At 46.1% G+C, this 15,463-nt stretch overlaps 2 protein-coding genes across 9 annotated transcripts in view; one reads left to right on the top strand and one right to left on the bottom strand.

The window, feature by feature from the left end:
* CYFIP2 (cytoplasmic FMR1 interacting protein 2) overlaps positions 1 to 15,463 on the bottom strand; it is a 127,396-nt gene that overhangs the window by 37,988 nt on the left and 73,945 nt on the right. For all 8 annotated transcript variants that reach the window (XM_060634839.3, XM_060634841.3, XM_060634840.3 and 5 more), the window contains one exon: positions 320 to 463. In XM_060634839.3, the coding sequence (XP_060490822.1) occupies positions 320 to 463 (144 nt within the window). The remainder of the gene's footprint in view (positions 1 to 319; positions 464 to 15,463) is intronic.
* On the top strand, positions 10,675 to 13,681 carry FNDC9 (fibronectin type III domain containing 9). Its single transcript, XM_060634846.3, has 2 exons — positions 10,675 to 10,801; positions 12,826 to 13,681. The coding sequence occupies exon 2, from the start codon at positions 12,833 to 12,835 to the stop codon at positions 13,544 to 13,546; it is 714 nt and encodes a 237-aa protein (XP_060490829.1). The 5' UTR covers positions 10,675 to 10,801; positions 12,826 to 12,832; the 3' UTR covers positions 13,547 to 13,681.

Here is a 15,463-nt window from a genome sequence, read left to right as displayed (position 1 = left end):
ACAGGAGGGGAAAATGGCAGCACATGTGCCATGGAGTTTTCACGCTCAGGTTCAAAAACACTGCATAGGCGGAGTGTGTGAGCAGTAATTAGTAGGCCCTAAAGGTCAACATCAGGATTGCTGAGTTCATTTATCAAGTACAGTGAGTAAGCTCTGGGTCAGAAAGTGAGAGGGAAAGCCATGGCGTCAGAAGGTACACAGAAATGTTACAGAGTGCTACGTAAGAGGAACCCAGGGATAAGGGCACAGGATTCCCCGGGGTTATTCCTACAGACAGAGCTGAAGGCATATACCAGGACTCATGGAGGCCCCTCCTTACCAAACTCTTGACGATCTTCAGCAGTTCCTCCATGACCACGGCAATGCCCTGGTAACCCAGGAGTCTACAGATGGTCTTGAAATGGGGGGGCCCAACGAAGTTCCTGTAGGAGCTGTAGATGTGGCTGTAGGCAATGTTGAGAGGCTGGAAAACAGAGGATGTGGCAGAGTAAGAGGCTGGGAAATAAAAGATGCTGGCATGAGTCCTGGAGAGAGATGTTTTGCTGCTGAAAGGGATGAAGACCTGACATCATCTGTGATCTCTCACTGGGGACCCCTGTGAATATGTCTGCAAGAAGATGGTCACGGAGAGACCACAGGGTGGCATGAAGGCCACTAGGTGAGCAGTGGTTCCCCAGCAGAAGTGGAGAAAGGGCTTTCAGGCGAGAACCTTTTTTTACAGACGCTCCTGCCACTCACAAACCAGGAAGGACTCTGACAAACAGCCATGGGGTGGGGATACAACAGATGGTTTTGTTTTTCTAGGGATATTTCTGGTCCTTGAAACTGGCTGGAAGAACTGTGTGGAAACTCAGTAGCATCTTCCCGTTGTTTTCTACTCTTTGTTGTCTCCATTTATAATGGGGTGGGGTCTTGGGAACAGACAATCCTGGGGTCAGGACACCTGTGTTGAATGCATGGGGATCACCTACCCTTTTTGGAACCTCAGTTTCTTCATCTACAAAATTAGAGTGTTGGATTAAATCAGTGGTTTCATAACTTTTCAAGTGGCAGTCCAAATGAAAAGTGTCACGGGGGCCAGTGTGTGAAACAGACCAACACAGAGTCGCTCTGTTTGGCTGCTGGGTGGGGGGCCCAGAGTCCTAGCCACTGACCGGCTGCCTCCGCCCTCTGGACTCCAAGAGACACCTTCACTGAATTAGTGCAATTTGTTTAAGATCTCTTTCTGTCTGGGAATATGTGACCAAATATATATAGGGCTTCCAATTGGTCTCACTCGGTTGGTGAGACTGCAGAGTTATTGTTGACTTTGTTCTTGAAATGCCGCGACCTGTGGTATGCCTCATGCCAGGCTTTGTGAAGCCCTCCATGTGCATTCTTGATTAACCTTCACAACAAACATACAGTTCGTAGCCCTGTTTCACAGATGATGGGACTGAGGTTCAAGGGGGTAAGGAGCTTGCTCAAGGTCACACGGTCCTGAGGTAACTGAGCTGTGACCCGAATCCAGATAGATCTGATTCCAAAGCCCATGTCCTTCACCTCTATATATAATCATGGACTTTGGAGGCTGAGTTCTATTAGAAACCATACCCAGTTTTTTAGAAAAGACATCACTTCAAAGCTTAGTTCTGAGTGTAGTCTCCTACCTGGAATTGTAAAAATCTAATACCCATGGAACATGCAATTATGTAAAGACCACATCTGATATTTTATTAGCGGAAATTCAACATTAGTTAGCTAATTAGAAATTCTACATGAATTAAATAGGAACTGTAGTGATGCTTCTGGAGGGCTGCGAGATTCTCAACTCCCTTTGGAGCCACTGAAGGAAGATTTAATTATGTTCAGCCCAGGCTCTGCAGTAAGTATGTTCTACCATAAATGAATTCCAAACTTCACACAACAAGCATCACAATTACAGTACTCTCTAATAACAAAGATACATGAAGAACACCATTAGAGTACCCACTGATAATAAGAATTCGTGAGGAATCAGAACACCCCCGCATCCAGCAGGATGAATAATACAACAGCTCGTTCGGTAAGGTAATGCTGACATACGGTGAGGCTTGGAACGTGAGAAGGAGCAGCACTCTGTACCCAGCATGGATGTGCTGTCACAAATTCTACTGGAACCTGGGGGAGGGATCTTTTATGTAGTTACTAGAGATTTCTAAATGTTATGAGGCAGGAATGGTTTATGTAGGGAGGGAAATATAATTGATTGGAAAGCATGATGTTCACCAAAGTCAATGATCAATAAACACTGGAAGTATTCGTATGAATGGTTGAGAGTTGAGTTTGAATCAGTCAACCACAGAACCAGGTTGGGCCATATAAGTTTCTGTGTATGAAAGTAAAAACTATTTTAGTGACTCTGTAACAGGCCACCCTGTACAACAGGGTTGGGACAGGGTGAGGTGAGGGAGGCATTCATTCTCCTGAGTGAGTGCATCTTAGCTCTGGCCCTGTTATCAAAGTCCTATTCTGTATTCTCTTGTTTCCAGCCTAGGGATGAGGAGTATCCAGCAAACACCAAACAAACCATGGCTGACCTCTATTGAGGAGGGAGATTGATGAGAAAGGGGCAGGAGAGAATCATCTAGGTGATGGAAATGCCCTACATGCTGCTTGGGTTGCTGACTACACAGATGTATACATTTGTGAAAACTCATGAAACTGTATGTACACTTATGGTCTGTGGATGTTATGGACTGAATGGTTGTATCCCCTCAAAATTCATATGAAATCCTACTTCCTGTTGTGATGGTGGGACCTTTGGGAGGTAATTAAAGTCATGAGGGTGGAATCCTCATGAATGGGATTAATGCTCTTGTAAAAAGCCAAATGAGAGAGCTTGTTTTCTTTTCTTCCTTTCTCTCTCTCTCTTCCTCCCTTCGAAGCTCCCACCCTCTCTCTCTTCCTCTTTCTTTCTTTCTTTCTTTCTTTCTTTCTTTCTTTCTTTCTTTCTTTCTTTTTCTTTCTTTCTTTTTCTTTCTTTCTTCCCTTCCCCCTCCATCCCTCCTCCTCTTTCTTTTTTTCTTTTCTTTTCTTTCTTTCTTTCTTTTTCTTCCTTCCTTCCTTCCTTCCTTCCTTCCTTCCTTCCTTCCTTCCTTCCTTCTCCATCATGTGGAATACAGTGAGGAGAAGTCTATTTGCAAACCAGCAAGTGGGTCTGTGCTAGACAACTGATCTGCCAATACCATGGTCTCAGACTTCCCAGGCTCTAGGCAATAAATAAGTGTGTACGCCAACCAGTCTATGGTATTGTTGTAGCAGCCTGAACTGATTAAGACTGCATCTTAACTCAATATGGTTATAACTCAATATAAATGTAAATTTAAAAAACCCACTGGGCTGATTTACTTGCCAACATTTGTTTTCAAAGATTAAAAAACAAAACCATGATTTGAATTTTCTCCTGAAAAGGGCTGCAGCTCAAGACTGCACAGAAACAAGGGAATGATGACCTGGCTGTGCTGGGGGCATGTGACAGAGCTTACTGACTTCTAGAACCACCTTCTCATGTCCCCATCCACACCAGGCACTCAGGACCTCTCCTCTGAACCCAGTGAAGCTCACCTTCATCCCTTTTACAAATATCTCATGAAAGGAATTTCTGAGCAGCAGGGAGCTTTCAAATGGATATCCCTGACGGGTACAAAAGCAATCAACTTTTTTTTTTTTTTTTCCTGTCTGATTCTCTGACTTTTTCTTCCTGTTTTGTCTGATTCTAGAGGATGGACTTTTCGGCGGGGGGGGTGTGTAGGGGGTGGTGTGGTGCCTGAGTTTAAATCCTAGGTCCACAAATTTACTAGCTAGATGATTCTGAGCAAATGACTTATACTCTCTAGGCCAAGAACTCCAATAGGGTTGTTGGAAGTTTAAATGAGGCAACATATATAAGGCGCGATGCATAGTGCTTGGCATGTTGGAAGCACTCACCATGATAATCACCATTAATATTGCTTTGTTTGAGAATCTGGTAGGTAAAGACTAAGAAAATACAACTTCTTGGCCAAATGTCCCCCAGCAGCCTTGGTTGCAGTCATGATTCTCGGAACGTGGAGAGGGGAGTGCACCCAACGGGGTGAGATTTTACACGACACACTGTATATCCCACATGAGGTCATAGCTGGGACTAGCCGACGGAACACATCAAACATGCAGATTTTGCTCAATATTTACAACACTATAAAAACAGGAGCTGTCCAGCAACAGACCGTGCTGGGTAGAGGCCCTCATGGCTCCAAGTGTCCTGGTGGAGGCTGCGAAACACAGTGTGGCTAGAAGGGAGCCCTGCCTGAGCCAGGGGTGGACAGGGGCGCTTCTTCTGAGCTCCTAGCTGCAGTGCTGTCTTCCTGGGCATTCCTCCTTAGCATTCACGACCCTCCCTCCCACCCAAGCACCAAATGCCCTTAGCACTCATAGCAAGTGCAAATAAAAACATATTCAGGGATAGAAACTGTTCAGCAGCCTCTCCAGTTCTAGGTGGAGAAGAAGAATAATTCTGGAATTGTTTCTACCACACACAGGGGTGTAAAGAACTCCCCTACAGACCCACTCAGTGCACACAAGAGGCCTCTTGTTGACCTTCCCACACCAGTCTTGGATTCTGGTCTAGACCACAAATTTAGGCCTCGGTTGATGGCCCAAGCTCAGGAAGGATCAGCATGAAATAAACAGAATTCAAGTCCTCTTAAGTGAATAAGTGAGTCAGCTCCCCTCACTCCCCCCCACCCCCAAAATACACCACACCCATGCAGGAGGAAATACACACACACACGCACACATGCATGCTGCAAAGTACATGCACACACACACCCCCAGAGGGCACCCATCTGACCTGCTGGCTCAATAGGAGGCTGGGCCCTATTGAGAAAATGTGGGAATATGGGAGCCTGGCCATTTTCTGAGGTTTAGCAAAGAAAAACAGGAAGGCAACATGACCTGAGACATTGGAAACTTGCTACATACCTCTTACACGGAACCAATCCTGCTGACTCAGGTAACTACCAGGCTGCCTGCCTTAGAAACTAATTATGTATCCTATTTAGCATGCCTCACTGGTTTAAATGCATACTGCACAAAATAGCTAACTTTATGAGATCTCAAGAAGTAAACAATCTTGATTCAGAAATTAGAACCATATTTTTAATACGTGACACAGATGTGCATTTTTTTTTTTCTTGAAGGCAAGACAGTATTTTAAGGAAGACAGAAAATAAGGTGAGTTTGATCTGGCAGATGCTGGGGCCCTGTAATATTATTAATATGGGCTTTAAAAAAAACCCTGTAAGATGTATACATAACCTAAAAGCTACCATTTTCACCATTTTTAAGTGTTGTATAAGGCGACTACCTCTCACGGACAGTAAACATGGCCAGCCACTCCAATCACTGAGGACTAGTTATTTGGCAAACTGAATTTGCAAGCAATCTGCATCTCTGCTTTCTGGAATCACAATCACTGTTTTCGGAGATCCCAAGAGGAGTTAAAACCGTTTCTAATTTTCCCGTTTTAGTTACAATTTCTCTAATGTTCCTTGACCAATCTGAATCCCATCAGTCCAGGGACACAAACATGACTTCCTAATTCAGGTGGAGAGCTCAGCTCAACTCTCTGAAATCCCCGCAGGGCAAGGAAGACTGGGGAGATAACAGCAACACCCTCCTGGTTGAGAGCCTCCTTGAGAGCCCACAGGCTAAGATGTGTTAAAGGACTGATAGAGTCCTGAGTTAAAGGTTCAAGTCCATCGGTAGGAAGGGCTGACATTTCTGTCTCTTCCTGATGTGTCGTGAGCCGCAGGCAGGCTGGGTCTCCAGTGTCTGGCTTCTTTCCTGGGCTTCTTAGCTCAGAGGTTGAAAAATCCAAGATGGTTGCTGTAGAGGCCTCCCTCAGGAATCAGTGCTCCTCCCTTTCTTGTCTCGTGAATAAAGGCAAGAGGAGAAGGCAAGAGGAGAAGGCAAGAGGAGAAGGCAAGAGGAGAAGGCAAGAGGGAGAACAGGAATGGAACTCTCTGGCGATACCATACCAACGCTATGTACACTTAGAGATGCTAAGATTTTTGGAAGAAACCAAAGTCATCGCTTTTTAAATAGCCTATACCAATGTGATGACACCTAAGTGTGTAATGTTCCTCAGCTTATGAATAATTCCTTCATATATAAAATATACCCAGGTATGTTAGCTTTCTGTGGCAGCTATAACAAATTACCACAAATCTGCTAAAAAAGAGAAATAAATTATCTTAACAGTTCTGAAAGCCATAATCCAAAATCAGAATGATGGAGCTAAGATCAAGGTGTTGGCAGGGCCACACCGCCTCCAGAGGATGGGGGAGGACCCATCCCTCGCCTCTTCCAGCTTTTGGTGCCTTCCAGCATTCCAAGGGTTGTGGCCTCCTCTGTTGTCTCTTGAGGTGTGGGCTCCTCCTCCGTTTGTGTGTAACCTCCCTCTGCCTCCCTTCCTATAAGGACACTTGTGATAGCATTTCAGACCCATCCTAATACTCTAGGATAATCTCCCATCTCATGGTCCTTCATTTAATCACATCCACAAAGCCCTTTTTTCAAATACAGTGATATTTCCAGGTGGCAGGATTAGGACCTGACATCTTTGGGGGCCATGATCAGCCTCCTACACCATGTAAGGCAGGTACAATCACCCCCATTCAGCAGAGGAGGAACCTAAGGGAAGTGAAATACAAGATGATATTCTACTGTGTGTACCAATTGGCGAAATAACAAAAAATTCTTCTGGACTAGTGGGTCAATAATGTTGTGTAGCTGGGGTGCGGTGCCATGCAGCCACAAGAGCGGAGGCAGCCACGGGAGCGGGGGCAGCCACGGGAGCGGGGGCAGCCACAGGAGCGGGGCCAGCCACGGGAGCGGGGGCAGCCACGGGAGCGGGGGCAGCCACAGGAGTGGGGGCAGCCACAGCAAAGCCAGTAGCACTGCTGGTGGGGCCGTCAGTGGGGCTGATGCAGACTCCGCTGGGCAGGCCAGGCCGGACGCTGGCACCAAGGGATGGGCCCAGCTGAGATGTCTCAGCTGGATGTAGCAATGCACTGGGTCCTACATCTCAAGGATATGACTTAATGGAAAAAGCGTCGCAAGAGAATGATGGATTTCCTTGAGGTCAAATCATGGCTCGGACAGGGGTGTCATTCAGCTAGTGACAACCACACCAAACACAAGGTCATACCGACAATTTCTACAGACTGAAATTATTGGGAAATTACTGATATACTTTAAGGGCTGATTTGTATGACAATCTATGTCACTTGGAAGGCAGTTTTATGATAGACTCTATATAATTTACTTGACTTAGTACATTTAAAATTTAGGCTCATATACTAATTTCAATTATTGGCCGGGCTGTTAAACATCTTTTACACTTAGTATCACCCCTCACCCTAAGTGACAGAGCTCTTGGTCAGGGGTACGTGGACTCCAGATTCCACAGCAGGGGACCTCAGAAGAGGAAAAACACTCGCTGAGTGCATCTCTCCAGATGTATTTAATGGTTTCCCTGCTTCCGTGGCTACATTCAGGTGGCTGGATGTTCTCTCTGAGGTCTTTTAATTCCTCGTCTGCTCCCATCATTCTGGAATCCACTAAACTGTGAAGTCCTGTCTCTACTGCTCAAGAGAAGCTAAGCAAAGGTAAGCATTCCTGTTGATTACTGTTGACTGAAGAATAAGGCAGGCACAAGAGTGGAGCATCAGGGAGGCTGGCCAGGAGCGCCGGCTCTAGGGATCCAGACCGGGAGACGGCTCGGCTCTGCCAAACCTCACTTTGTGTTGATGGTCAAGTTAATTAACCCCTCTGAGCCTCAGTTTCCCCCTGTGTACAATGGTGATAAGATTCCTACTTCAAAGAGTCGTCACCTGGGTAAAGTGATAAAGCACATGTAAAATGCAACAAAATGCATTTTGTTATTTCTGAGTTGTATGGATTTGACTGTTGTCTTTGAGTCTTTCTGTATTCTTTAATTTATGTACAATGCGCATACACACACACATACATATATTTAAAATAAAACTTTTTTAGAAGGAAGGAAGGAAGGATCATGTAGGGTGCAAACCTTGTCCATATCAGCCTCTGGATGAAGAAGCTACAGTCAACTCAGGCAATGGCTCTGACCCACTGACTTTTCTTCTGAATAGTAACTACTGTTCCTAAGCCCGGCACTCACAGAGATGGGTTCATTACACTGCTCCAACACTGTAAGACAGGTATTCTTGATATTTGCATCAATAGAAGAGTTACCCAAGGTATAGAAAAATGAGGGAATCCGTCAAGGCCACAGAGGCAGGATTCAAACCCAGCCTTGGGATTTTAAGGTCTGTACCCTGAACAACGACCTTGTGCTGGGTGCCAGCCAGCTTTGGGACTGGGGATAACCTCACATCACCCCTTTGTTGCCACCTTCAGGAAGGGCACAGGGACCCCCACTCTGGCTGGTTTCCTCTAGCAGTAATTTACTAATGGTGTAAACCAATCAGGGCCGTCCTGGCCTCCCTGAAGGTGGAGAAAGAATAAGCCTTCCTGGGATGTGATCTCCTGAGGCCAGTGCCTCCAGAAGATTTATCTCAAGCACCGAGGGCTGCGTTGGCTCCTCCGGGTGCTGCTGGTGGATGGTGATGGCCAAAGGGGCAGGACGCACCCAGGACTCAGGGTCGGGGGCCTGCTTTTCACTGCTGGCTCTGCCTCTAGTCAGTCGTATGGTTTGAGGATGCCCTCCCTTCCCTTGGGATCTGTGAAACAGGAAGGCTTCTAGGCCTCCCTCCCATTCTCTAAGTGTCTCAACTTCTCAAATAAGAAGCTCACCATTAAAAATGGCATCCAGGAGCATTAAAAATAAATTCCCATTTTCTGTGGCAAAGGCTTGAGTTCTATCTCGTCACTCCACAGGCCTCCCAAGTCTGGTATTTTTATTTCCCTCAAAATAACCTTTTCAAAAGGCACCTGCAAACTACCATGGTGGCCTTTCTGTGGAGAGGACACTTTCATGTTCTGCAGGGAGTCACCATTAGCACACATTACGGCAGAGTTTAGACAGGCCCCTGGGAAGACCTAATGCCATGGGAAAGACACAGAGCAAGTGTCTAATCAAGGGACATCCCGGGACTCCAAGGCTCACAGAGACCCTTGGCCAGGGGAGGGTCTGTGACTCACCGGGAAACTCTTCAGAACTTTTTGATTATCACTCATGTGGATCACAAGGAGACTTTCATGGGTTCACTTGGATACTTTGGCCGAGAACCAAGAAGAGAAAGAAACCCTGACTTTTAAAAGCACGTAATTTGTGTAAAATAATTCAGGTCTAAATCTGCCTAAGCCGGGGCTGCTATCACAAATTTCCACAAACTTGGTAGCTTAGGATGACAGAACTTGATTCTCTTCATATATCAGATGTGCTCTGTGCTCACCCCAATAGAGTGCTGGCAGCAAATTCTTTTGAGGTTGAGGAGACCAGGAAGGGGTAGAATTGCGGAGGCAGATAGAGTTTTGTGGGAAATGGAAGTAGTCAGGGTTCTTCAAAGAGAAGGAACTTTGGGGATCATCCAATCCAGGAATAGTAAAGGGTTTCCATTTCTGGTCTCAGCTCCAACTGATGGACTGGGAAGCAGCTTCTTGGGATGCCTGTGTTTCTGAGTCCAAATGGAAGCAGTGTTGTATTAGTTTCCTAATGGCATTGTGACAAATGATCCCAAACGTGGAGCCTCAACACTGTAACATCCTATAGTTCTGGAGGCCAGGTACCTGAAATCAAGGTGCTGGCAGGGCCACGTGCCCACTGAAGATTCCATCCTTGCATCTTCCAGGCCCTGGCAGTGCCTGGCACTCTCTGGTTCTGGTGACATCACTGCAACCTTGGTCTCTGTCTTCACATGGCTCCTACCCCTTGTGCCCCTCTGTGTAAATCTCCCTCTCCTTTCTCTTATAAAGACACCAGTCATTGGATTCAGTGTTCCCCCTAAACCTAGGACAGTATTATTTCAAGATCCTCAACTAATTTAAATTTACAAAGACCCTATTTCCAAATAAGGTCACACCCTGAGGTTCTGGGTAGACTCAAATCAACCCAGTACATATGCTGTGATGGTTTAGAAAGGCTGACATGGGTTCAGGACTGGGCAGGGGGGTAGAATCCTGCTTTCTATCTGCCATCCCCATCTAGCCCAAGGCTACTGCTTTACAGATGATGGAACTGAGGCCCAGAGAATAAGAGTCTTGACCAGTGTCATGTATCTGGAGACTGCCACAGGAGACAAGAATAAAGAAAGAAGATGGTAGGAGGTGGGGTGGGGGTGGGAGGGCAAGGGATAAAATTGCTGTTGAAATTGTGGGATAACTGATAATTGTATTTGACCATTGTCCAAAGAGGGTCTAGATGGGGCAAAAAATGATCGCCAGCCAATTACAGAGAAAATCTGGCAGCCTTGGAAGAATCAGTACCATTCTGAGGATCAGTTTGCAGGAGACTGTTTGCCTTTTTTTGGCCAAAGGAATGAGAGCTCCTCTCAGTGGGCAAAAGCCTTTCCAGACTGGTCCCTGAAAGCATCGTGCGTACAGATGCCTGCTGGTTGCCATGGTGAATGATGCTGATCTGAAGAAATGAATAATGTGAGCGTTGGGGGCGACAGTGGGATTACTCAGACAGTGGCGAGAGAGACATCAAGGAGAGCCCAGAGCAGAGGAGGGGAGAAGGCTCCATTCCTTCAGCTTTGGTCCACTCTGTCTCTGCCTCTGCAGGCTGCGTTCTAACCAGATCCACCGCGAGCATCAGGTAAGGGACATAAATGACTCTTCTTGGAAATGGAAATGGCTTCTCCTTTCACACTCTGCTTGGAGGAGGGCCAGGCAATGGTAATATGAATAGCTAAAAATAGGGGGAATTTAGAAACAGAAGCAGAGAAAGAAAAACAAATAAGGGAGACTGATTTGGTCCCCAAAGCTGAGGATGCTGCTATAGTGTCTTGCCAGAAAGCTCTTAAAAATGTCTGCTGTAGAGAACTCAGTCTGCAAAGACAGCCAGCAGCAGATGTGAGGCAAACAAGAGAGAAGAGTCATGGCAAAAAAACGCGATTCCTGATCACCCCTGATGGAAGGGTTTTACAAAGGCCATAGCCTCTGTATTATAAGTAATGAATTAAGCTCTTTTCATTGTGGTCAGAAGTGTGTTTATAGGGATGTGTGGGGTGGAGTGAATGGGGGAGCTTATGAGAAAGGAGACTGATGAAGGGAGCTCAAATAGTCTCCTTGGCAATGACCTTCCCGGGAGGGATCTGAGCACACCTGTCTTGTCCCTTTCATTGCCTGTGTTTCTGGGATGAAATTTCCAACCAAACAGAAGGGAACTATTCCCCTTCCTGAGCATTTTAGTTCACTGTCATCCTTAGAGAAAACAAGGACTGAAAAATCACCCAATGCTCTGCATCTCTCTGCCCACCTCCTCTAGGAGAGTGGGCATGAAAATAGAGGGTCGGAGGGAGGCAGGGAAGACAGAAAGCAGCTTGTGATAGAAATCAGTTTGGCTTCATAGCCAATTCAGGTTAAAATCTGGTTGACGGGTTTTTACTAGGTCATTAATATCTAAAACGAAGGCTTCTGTATTTCACGTGAGACAGAAGGGGCAGAGAATAGGGCTGGGTAAGACCTGTACATGAACATACACAGGTTGAATGAATACGGCTGTCCCTGAATCGTAGATCAGGGGAAATTCAGTGGAGGGGAAACGCTATGTCTCAAACAGACAGAATTTAAGAGAAACCCCCAAATCTTGAAGATGGTGTTCTCTTACCAAAGCCGTAAGGCTGGGAATCTGAAGAGGGCTCATTTGATTTGTGGAAAAACAGCAACCAGGTCTGCGTACCAACACCTCATTTTGCGGTAACGTCCTGTAACTAAACCCAGCAGCCTTGCATTTGGAAATCCAGCAATTACGGGGCTTTGAGTCTACTTATCAGCTGAGTGACCTCAGATTGCTCATCTATACAATGGGGACCTAGCTCAGAGGGTGTGACATTTATTATGGCCTGTGAGCATGCAGCATGACACATACTAGATGTGACACAGCAACCATTCACTAACTGCTGGTGGTTAGTATCATCATCGATATTCACAGTACCAGAGATACTGAGCAGTAGCAATTATGCTGGTATTAGGAGCTGATTGCCTTGACCTACACAACTAATTTCCTGGGTATGTTTGCCTTTGGACAAACAAACAAAGAAATAAAACAGGAGCAGAGGCACTGGGGAGAAATCAGCTGCCAAGGAGTGATGACGCAAATCTCCTCTCTCACGGGCAACAGAGCTGGGAGGCTAAAATCGCAGTGGGCAGAATGTTCTAGATGACTGAGCTCACAGCACTTGCAGCAAAAGCAGAAGTTCCAGAAGGGATATTGTAGGTGATATAATTATCTGACTTGGAGGTCGCAAACGTGTGGTGACTAATGTAGGGACATTAATCGGGTGGTCTGATTTCTTTTATTGCCTCTCTTCTTATTTTAAAGGGTTGGAAACAATGTTGTACCTAAAAGATCTCAGCCAGGGCAGGATGAGGCTAGGGGGATGTGAGTGTATCTTTTTCAGGCCTGAAGGCCTCAGGCTTTGACATGAGACAGCCCTGATTTTGTTCTGTCATTTCTTAGCTATACCTTAGCTGAGTAACGTAACCTCTTGTCCTCCATTTCTTTGTATAATAGGGACAATTATTAGTCTCCATCTTGAATGTGTAATATATGCTGGTATGATGATCATAAATACTTAAGCAAGGGGATGTCACTTTTCACTTTGATTCTGGTTCTAGAATCAGGATGAACATCGAGGTTGGGAACGTTTCTTATACAGGAGCCATCATTTCCTGGTCGTCCTCGGAGCCCTGTCTGGAGGACTATTACCATATTATGTATAGGCCCAACTGGAACAGCATCTTCTCCGGCTATCTTCGCTACAGCTTTCACCACGAGGAGAAAGTGCCTCGAACGATCAGTTCTGTGGTGCTGGAACACCTCGCCCCTTCCACTCTCTACTTCCTCTGCATCAGCTGCAAGAAGGCTGCCTTCCCTTATAGGCACTACTGCACCATGTTCCATACCCTGGATAAGAGTCCACTGGCTGCTGGGAGCTCCCTGGTGGACCCCCAAATTTCCCTTTGGGTGTTGATGGCCATTCTGCTGGCCTGCTTCACAGCCGTCTTAGCTTTTATCTGCCTCCAGTTCTGGTGTATCCGTTGCCATGAGCCTCGATGGTCTTACAGAGCCGGCCACATGGAGGAAGCCAATGGCTTGGTGAGATGGCCGGAGGAGGCCCCAGCTCTTGGTCAGAGAGAGGAAGACCTGCAGGGGCTCCCCCTGGTAGAAATGCCACGCAAGAACTCCGGAGCTGATGCAGAACCAGAAGCCGAAGCTGAAGACAACCAGGATGCAGCAGCTGACCAGGATGCCGACAATGAGGATGCCCCTGATGAGGGTGCCTTACTGGGAGGGGGTGGTGATCATCCCGCCATACTGCCTCGTTTTGGGGAGTGAGAGGTAGGGAGGAGGCAGCCTGCATCATGTAGCTTAAAGCCCTCTATACAGTAGTTCTTTTGTAAAAATGCGTCTCTAGGCTGCCCATTTGTCTCCCCTCAAATGTCAGTGCTCTTGTGGATCACCTGGGTTGGATGGATGCCCCATGACAAAGCTTCTCAAGCTGGAAAGCATACACCCCCACGGTATGTCAAAGGAGAAATATGGCGTCTCTTAGGAGCGTCCATTTAGGGGAACCCAGTTAGGAATTTAAAATGTTATCTTAATGTTAAAACAAACATGAATATATTATGGTAGAGAAAGCAAACTTTGCATGGCTTAAATAAAACACAATACTCTGAGGAAACTTTCGAGTCGATGGTGGGCTCTCTGGGTTATGCTTCCAGTCAGCTGAGGCAGATGTCTAGTGTCCACTGCTGTTGGGGGGATTATTTTGGAAAGGCTGAGGAGCCTTGCCCTACAGTGTTTTCCAGCTTTCAGGCTATCACATAACACCTCGTACCCCACCTTCATTTTGTTTAAACCACAGACTATCTCTCCTGTTATTAACAATATTTTTCTTTTGACTCACTTTTCAAACTTAAACTTATTTTAAAAGATAGACTTCTATGACTCCATAAATGAAAAGCCAGCACCCTCCTTCTATAAACAGAAGAGATATAAGAATAAACATAATGAAAACAACATAATAAGTTTGACTTAGATCCTATTGCCTATTAAGGCCTCTGAGCTTAAGGTCTGCTCTCTTAGCTTTGATAAAAAGGGAGATCGGAGAGCAGAAGGTATTAAGACATACTAGCATCAACAGAAGTCTTTCTCCTTGTTATAATTACAAGGTTTGAAAGAGATTTGAAGTGGGAGGTGTTGTTCTTACTTTGTAATTCAGCGTTTTTCAATGACATGTCTGTGAGCTACCCAAAATGCTGCCTATAATGTCCCTTGATTTGAGAAAGTTGCTTTGATCAGACTGGCCATCTTGGAGAGGACACCTGCACTGTCCCAGCATCATCCCAAGAGCCTCTAAGCCCACCCACCTGTAGGCCCAAGTGGTGGGAGCTCATTGGTTTGCCACACTTCCTGATCTAGGGGTCCCCGACCTTAGAGGAGTACCTTTTCTCATATATATTCAGTCAAGTTCTTCTTTTGAGTCCATCTGTGCTTACTTTTTAAAAAACGGGGTCAAAGGTGGCCATTTCTATTCCATCACGAAGAAAAATGTTGCCTTTGTTGCTGTTGGTTGACACATTTCACCCTGTCGGTGTCATTCTCCCCTTCACACCCGCAGGGTAAGAAATGGATCTCCTACACATACCACAGTGTTGTGAGACTTTGTGAACACTGCCCCCTGTCCCTACCACAGGTGTGGAAATTCAAGAAGGGCAGAAATGACATCTGTTTTAATCTCTGATATATTCCCAGCATGCAGAATCTAGCCCCGTGTCTGGCCTATAGTGGGCGCTTAATAAACGTTTATTTAATGAATGGCAAAGGACTGAGGGTCTAGAACAGGGCGCCATTTGGGAGGTCTAGTTAGGGTCAGGATGTGCATTGTGAACAAAGCAGTAAAGAGATGGGAGAAGACCTGTCTCTCAGCTCTAGCTCGAGCCATCTGGGATTTCCTTCAAACTCCACCTTCCCCATTGCTTCCTGTCTGCAAATCTCTTGTCTTTGTGGAACACAAAAAAGCCCAGAATTGCAGGATGGTATGGCAATGAATCGACTGAGAAACAGGAGGAGATGGGGTGAAGACAAGAAGCCCCACACACCTACTTCCCTGCTCGCCTCTGTGACGTGCTCCCCAAACAATTCCCGCCCAGGATCCAGCCCCGCCGGGTCTGTGTTCACCCCCGCGCTTGCTAGTTGTGCACAAATAAAGATGAATCTGCTTGCACTTGTTTCTCACTACTGCCTCTTTAT

The sequence above is a fragment of the Panthera onca genome, chromosome A1 (genome assembly GCF_046562875.1).
Source record: "Panthera onca isolate mPanOnc1 chromosome A1, mPanOnc1 haplotype 2, whole genome shotgun sequence".
Lineage (NCBI taxonomy): Eukaryota > Metazoa > Chordata > Mammalia > Carnivora > Felidae > Panthera > Panthera onca.
Note: the sequence above shows the minus strand (reverse complement) of the source record. Positions and strands in the feature narration are given on the sequence as shown.